Raw genomic sequence first — 7,389 nt, 5'->3', positions numbered from 1 at the left:
ATTCACTTCAACGTTGATTCAAGATGATCCTCCACTGTATTTTTCGCAGGTTAGAGTGATACGATTTCAAAATAACGGATGTTTTACTGTATTTCTAAGTAAGAATTAGCTTTATTTATATATTATCAGAGTGTTTTCTTTATAATGGGTCATTCCAAAAGATTCCCCTTCACAATTTAAATATCTTTAACGTAAAACTTGCGTGAAACATTTGAGGAGGAGGAATATCAGCGGTTTATCAATGTTCTGCTTTCTGATGCCCTGCATTTTTTTTCGATTCAATCCGAGAGAGAGAGAGAGAGAGAGAGAGAGAGAGAGAGAGGGAGAGGGAGATGTCAGGTTGAATTAATCTATTCACGAATGGTACATGCGACAGTGGTATATTGTATATTGGAACATTAGAAAAAAGAATAAACAAATAAAAAGAATAAAAAAACTCGATCATAATGTTGTAGTCAACTTAAATGAGACTGTGGATAGAAGAAGCTTCTTTCATACGAGAAGCTCTACAGGCAACCACAGACTACCGGATGATTAGGAATAATATGCCATACACGACCATATATCGTGACTTAAATGTAGAGTATACAAATAAAAAAAGCAATTGGTTTTTGAAATAGCGTGTTCAGTGTACGATAACAGGCTTTAACCAAGCGAAGAATGAAAAAAAAACTAATTATCCCTGTACCTACGAAAGAATGATTCTAAAAATATAACATGTTGTTTTGTTATGTAACAGTTCAGAGAGACCGTGTTGAGCTCAGCGATTTCCTCCGCCTCCACTACGACCTTCATTCTTTATTATGTCTCCGTAAATATAACTTTCACTTCGAGTAATCATGAACGTGAAAATCTCGTAACTGATTTGAGACTAGAATCAATTTCTGTCTGAATATTGTTAATCTACCTGATACTTCGCCCACATGGCGTCATTATTTGTGGGGAAAATTAAGTTAGTAGGCCTAACGCTCGCTCTTACAAACACAGACGCCCGAACTTGCATAGGCCCCTACAAAATCATTCAGAATTTACTCTCGGCATATATAACATTTAAAAGAAAATTAACTCTATGACAAGTCAATTCTATTTAATCTATTTTCTTTTATTTGTTTAAATTAAAAAAAAAACATAGCAATTTCCTCAGTCTAATTTTAAGATTCAAGCGGAAGTTCAATGTGTGTATACGTATGGGCGTGCCTGCTGTTCCTCCAATCACGTTGACGTTTTCAGCTCAACTGTGTATATGGAGTTACACAAAGGTGCCGTTCAACTGTATTTATGGAGTTACAGTACCAGCTACATGGTGTCGCCAATTTCCCAGCTTCTTTTGCGCGGTACTGTTATCGATGGTTTCATTATCCACTCTTCAGAGAATACCTTTTACCATGCTTTTGAAGCCTGCAGAAATCAAGTAATACATATCATAGGTTAACTGAGTATCAAACTGATGAACATGTAGTTTTCTACTTTAACACGGCCTGTACCTCACGTCATAACTCCATTTAAAATAAAACTTAAGGCTCAGTCACACCTTGCGTAAAGTCGTAGGCCCCTACAGTACGTATAAGTATATCGTATGTGTCATCGATGATACGCACAACTTTGAGCGTATGAAACCACCCTGTTTCCAGCGCATTAAAGTAAAGATACAAGAGATAAAATATCATGAAATTGCTTTTGAACAAGCTGAAGATATTTCATCTCCCTCTGCGTAGGCGGACGTACACCAACGTTTGCCTGCGTATGTTCAATTTGTCCCAAACGTTAGTGCTGTACGTCAGGTGTGACAGTACCATTTAACGCATTAGCATGTAAAGGTTATTCTATTTACAAGTATGTTTCATTATTGCAAAGCAAATGTTTTTAAGACTGCAAAGATACCTGAAAACGTACAATTCAGTTTCTTTACTTTTTAATCTCATATCTATATTTATCCTTGAATCTATATGTACCTTCCCAGAAGCCTTTGCTGCTACCTTGTTCCCTGTAGCCAGTGATGGCGGTATTATACGCCACTTGGAAGCGTCCTGTGCCGTACACTGTCCCTCTCTCCGGGTGCTCTCGTTTAAAATAGCCGGTATCTACCATAGCGACACAGTTCTTATAGTCCTCGTATCGACTCATCACTTCCTCGTACATACGAGCGTAGTTCTCCCGCAGCCACTGCATGGCGTACTGTTGAGTAAAACCTAGAAGATTATAGAAAGGAAGGCCTTATTAGAATTTGATGATTTACTTTAATAACTGAAAGCTGACGACAGAAAGTTTTTTTTTTTTTGTTTTAAATCAGGAACGGAAATGACATCAAAGAATGTATTCTCCGTTTCTTTCTGTCTTTTTCAATTTCTTGATTTCTTTCTTATTCTTTTGTTGAGCAGGAAACTGTTTCTTTCTCTTTTAAAGGGATTCTGCATATATGGAGGTATACATAATGCATTTTAAAACTATTTGGGGTTTATATCTAACTAATGATAGAATATTTATCTTTAATCGATTTATTATTTTTAAATCAAAAATTGAAATTTTGTTTGAGTTCTTTTTCTTATCTTACAATACAGATAAGATTCTGTAGAAAGGTCGTTATGCTAAAGAAATAAATTTGTCCCAAAAAGAGTTGGCTTGCCTATGTTTGCCTCTGTTTATGCAATTCTGCATTCTATTTAGATTTGGAACGAGGTTTAAATTGGGAAATATCATTGTGAATTGAGTAACTCGAGATTGAGACAATAACACGCTAAGATGATGTGCCCTTAATATTTTTTCTTGTGTGTGTTGTGTGTGTGCGTGAGTGCCCGCGCGAGCGTGTGTTCGAGTTCGTCAGCATTCGAAATATTGCCAATTTAACTCATCTCCATCTTTCACCCATACGTGAAAAACGCACTGACATTAAGACACTGCGTCAATTTACAGGTATGTTTGCGCACGACGGCGTTCGTGTCAAGAGATCGTGACGACAAGAGATGGTGAGATGAGAACCGGACTCTACATGTATCACCACTTGTACACATCGGCAAAGGTTAGAAGGTTTCTTCATACTGTCAATGCAACCAAAAGGCCCAGTAAAAATACGTCGACGTGTATGTATAGTAGACCTACAACCTTTAATTCGACATTGTGTAAGTCAAGGATCGTTTTTATATACCAAACTTCTATTTAAAACATTCAACGTTATATGTCATTGGCAATATCATGTATTAGCGTGAGTGAAATATCGAATAACGGGTGGCGTGTATATTTCAGAAAACTTGTCCAAGCATAGATTCAAAATATGCAAATTGGGTTTCTGTTTTGTAGATATCCAGCTTTGAAAATAATGCACCTTCTTCGTTATGTCTGAGGGATGCTTGTCGTTGTCATCAAATTAGTTATCTCCTTGAGTCGTCATATTGAGCTCACCAGTAAGGTGTTTGGAAACGCATTACAAGTGATTAATGACGGCTCAATAAATCTTTATGAACGCAGCATTGCCAGCTAAACAATGTATTTGTTTAGATTAATTAATTTTCAAAATGATCTTCAAGTTTTGTATTGTGTTGCATTCATTTATGAAAGGTACATTTGAACCAAGCGTCGGTGGACAGTGGATTCCCAGTTACTCATATACACCACTGCTACTTGTTTCTTAAACAACACAAATAAAGTCGAAATGCCAAGCGAGAAACCGAATTAATAGCACGATCAGCCATAAAAGAGCTTTAAACTGCACCTTTTTCACATTTTTGGTCTTAAATTTAACTTTATTATCTGACCGACTTTTCTGTCCCGTTTGTGTACAGCACAGAAATCAAGCAGAAAAAATCCGTTCAAATATCACTTTTGGGTAATATGAAATGGTGTCTTTTGGTATTTATCTAAAAGAGTTTAACGTGGTCCTTGTTAGGAAATACGAAATGCTTACACCGATGGTCGGCTTGTTATCACAAATGATTTAATCCTTTGTAGATATCGAAAACCATTGAACTCTAAGACCTAACAACATTTATTCCCATCGTTCAAACTGGTCAAAAGTTTGTTTTTTTTTCACAGACATTGAATCGAGAAAACAAAACTCGTATGTATGTCTCCTTGTTGATTCTTTTCAAGAAATATTTAATTGCAGGCGCCCAGGATCCCATAACTCAAAAACATCGCGTATCGCCAATAGCGATATCACATAGAGACTACAGTGTATTATATATGGCGGGTATGGGCAAGTTATGGAATCGAGACGCTTGCGCTCGGTCGCAATGCGCGATGCTTTCGAGTTACGGGGCCCAGGTGTTTTTTCAGTGTCTTAACGTCAAAGAACACACCTTTTCTACCTTCAGTTTGGTCCTACACCTTATGCTAGCTGCTTGGTGCACGTCAGCAAGTATCGCGTCACAGATCACGTGATCTGTCCTTTTGCAGTGGGTTGTTTTACTACGATTTCTTTTTTATCAATCCATTCTTTAGTAGGGTAATCAATTTTAATATATCTCTAGTGTGCAGACCAATCATATTTTTATGTAAAACGCCAAATTTTTGACCAACGCGTCTATTAAATTCTGTACGATTTGATGCTGCGGTATACGGCATTAAGAGTGGGCTTACTGCACATTTAGCAAATGAAATGTAGGCCTACTCTGTTCCTTATGATCTCAAGTTACACTGTATGTAACAATGTGAACTCAGAGACAAAACAGACAAACCAATTTCTAATTCAAATGCACGCATTAGTGCACCAGCAGTTGATTGCTTTGAAGAAGAATAAAAATCCTTACCTTTTTTTGCAGCAAAAGTCCTCACGGTTACCATGGGGTTATCTCCACAAGCGTGACTCTTACACAGACTACTGATTATTAGAAGTAGAGAAAAAGCTATCACTATTTTATGCCGCAACAGCATCTGAAATGAAAAGTTTTACAAAGACCTTTAGGCAGAAATTTGGGCAAGCAAACTGATCTTCTGCTAGAGAAAAAAGTTGTACACTAACTTTTGCCGCAACACCATCTGGAATGAAAAGGTTTACAGGTTTAATATAAACAAAGACGTACGCCAAGTATCTATTTCGTGCTCGTTAATGTCACACTCACCAAATCTCATGAGACTATTCATAGATCAATCAATTACTCAGTCTGCAAGGTATCTTGACTTAAGTAAGAACCATTCATAAATAATATCAGTGTGATAAGTGACCCTTAAGTACTGTTTAATCATAAGAACCAGAATCGTGCAGTAGTGTTTAGGAAGGCATTGATTTGTAACTGTGGTGTATATTGTTATTCATCATCACAATGGCAGGTAGGCATGCTAAACACTTAATTTCTGACACCTGTGAAGAATGTGCTATCGTTTAATTTAAAGACCTTCTAAAGTTAGATAACTTGACAAAACATACAGAAATACAAAAATCTTTTCTTTTTTGAGGTAGTAAAAAGAGAGAAAAAGTGCTGAACTGCGACGGACCTGTCAACAGGCGGAGGGGGTTCTTTTTATCAAAGATCTGCTCTTTTGGTCGGAATAATTAATTTTCAAAATGATCTTCAAGTTTTGTGTTGCATTCATTTATGAAAGGTACATTTGAACCAAGCGTCGGTGGACAGTGGATTCCCAGTTACTCATATACACCACTGCTACTTGTTTCTTAAACAACACAAATAAAGTCGAAATGCCAAGCGAGAAACCGAATTAATAGCACGATCAGCCATAAAAGAGCTTTAAACTGCACCTTTTTCACATTTTTGGTCTTAAATTTAACTTTATTATCTGACCGACTTTTCTGCCCCGTTTGTGTACAGCACAGAAATCAAGCAGAAAAAATCCGTTCAAATATCACTTTTAGGTAATATGAAATGGTGTCTTTTGGTATTTATCTAAAAGAGTTTAACGTGGTCCTTATTAGGAAATACGAAATGCTTACACCGATGGTCGGCTTGTTATCACAAATGATTTAATCCTTTGTAGATATCGAAAACCATTGAACTCTAAGACCTAACAACATTTATTCCCATCGTTCAAACTGGTCAAAAATTTTTTTTTCCACAGACATTGAATCGAGAAAACAAAACTCGTATGTATGTCTCCTTGTTGATGTCAGAGTTTGAACTGGGTTTTATTCCATTTCTCAAATCCCATACGTCGAATGAGAGGGTAAAAAAAAGTCCACTTTTTGTCAGAAAAGAACCCTCCTTTGGAACTGCTGACTTCTGCAAAAGAGGATGGGCCGCGGATTCAGTGATTATTATTGTTGTTTTGAAAAATTACTTTTTGATAGCATAGTACGTTTGTTTAAATTAATTCCACCTCTGAAAACGGTAAGGGCATGGTATGTTATCTACAAAATCCCCCAACAGGGTCACAGAGAGAACTTTTGAACTAGATATTCACATATATTTCACTCGCTATTTGCAAGTTGTGCACATTTCTTTACTTTGTCCAGTTTGTCCACTCTATTGACGTCTTGCAGAGTGGTCATCCACAACAAGCGCATTGTATAATGTAAGAAATTACAAACGTAAATGTCTTGGTCTAATTAGTATACAAAAATAAGCAAATAATATGTTTTAACCGTTGCATCAAAATCACTTAAGAAAACTACTATAGATAACGGACATGCCAGTTCCACACTAGGCCTTGCCAAAATGGACAAATCCGTTGTTTTTAACAGTAAACACAAACGCAGCGAAAGGAATTTACTATAAAGGACAAGAAATATATAAAATTGTCAACTTTTTCCTTACCTCTTTGATGTTGACAAAAACCAGAGGATTCGCCATTATACCCGTTTGTCGCATTGCTGACACCTTCTTATTTACCAAGAAACAATTAAAACTGCTGTTGAGTTTTCTAACTGCTTTCTAAAGTCTAAACGTCAAGTGTTGAGTTTTATACCTGTGAACATGAGTATACTGTCATTCATCTCTCCGTAACTGGAAACCACCATATTGTAAATAAGTGCTAGTCTTTGCCCTCGATATGTATACCACGTGACTGGCATAGGCTCACTTTACGTCTAATAAGGCAGAAAAAAATATTCCTTTTCGTGATAGATTGATATAGGATCAGTTTAAAAACAGTCTCGTATGAGACGAGAAAAAAAACCTAAAGTAAATTTCTGACCAAAGACACCCTCCTTTTTTATGACAACACACGAAGGGCGATTAACCAGTCTTCTTTTCCCGGCAGGTGAGTGAAGCGAAATTTATATCTATAGACACAATTATTCATTAAGATTTAAGTTGCAAATTATTACTTAAGCGTAGGATTCTCCCATCAGAATATTAAGAGAGTGGTTCTATCGTGTAGCAACTAAAGTGGACAATTAGAAACATGAAAACGGACCATGGTGATGTGCCGATAAACTGACCATGTATAAAGGTTGGCAAGGTGGTTGAGAAGAGTGAGAGTGCGAGAGAGTGAGGTGTAAAA

General features: G+C 36.7%; 1 protein-coding gene across 1 annotated transcript; it reads right to left on the bottom strand.

The window, feature by feature from the left end:
- Positions 1–1,081: 1,081 nt before the first annotated feature.
- Positions 1,082–7,133, bottom strand: LOC147763820 (uncharacterized). Its single transcript, XM_087002021.1, has 4 exons — positions 6,702–7,133; positions 4,743–4,866; positions 1,953–2,189; positions 1,082–1,398 (listed from the first exon to the last, which is right to left on the bottom strand). Exons 1-4 carry the CDS (start codon positions 6,753–6,755, stop codon positions 1,367–1,369), a joined length of 447 nt encoding a protein of 148 aa, XP_086858147.1. The 5' UTR covers positions 6,756–7,133; the 3' UTR covers positions 1,082–1,366.
- Positions 7,134–7,389: the final 256 nt, after the last annotated feature.

Source organism: Lingula anatina, chromosome 1 (genome assembly GCF_051362555.1).
Source record: "Lingula anatina isolate TDL-2025a chromosome 1, LinAna3.0, whole genome shotgun sequence".
Classification (NCBI taxonomy): Eukaryota; Metazoa; Brachiopoda; class Lingulata; order Lingulida; family Lingulidae; genus Lingula; species Lingula anatina.
This window is presented reverse-complemented; position numbering and strand designations above follow the sequence as displayed.

Bases quoted from the DNA above. Each gene is read 5' to 3' on its own strand.
- LOC147763820 (XM_087002021.1), bottom strand. From the start codon at position 6,755: ATGCGACAAACGGGTATAATGGCGAATCCTCTGGTTTTTGTCAACATC. The intron at 4,867-6,701 runs GTAAGGAAAAAG...TTTTCATTTCAG, and splicing joins TTTTTGTCAACATCAAAGAG to ATGCTGTTGCGGCATAAAAT. The intron at 2,190-4,742 runs GTAAGGATTTTT...ATAATCTTCTAG, and splicing joins GACTTTTGCTGCAAAAAAAG to GTTTTACTCAACAGTACGCC.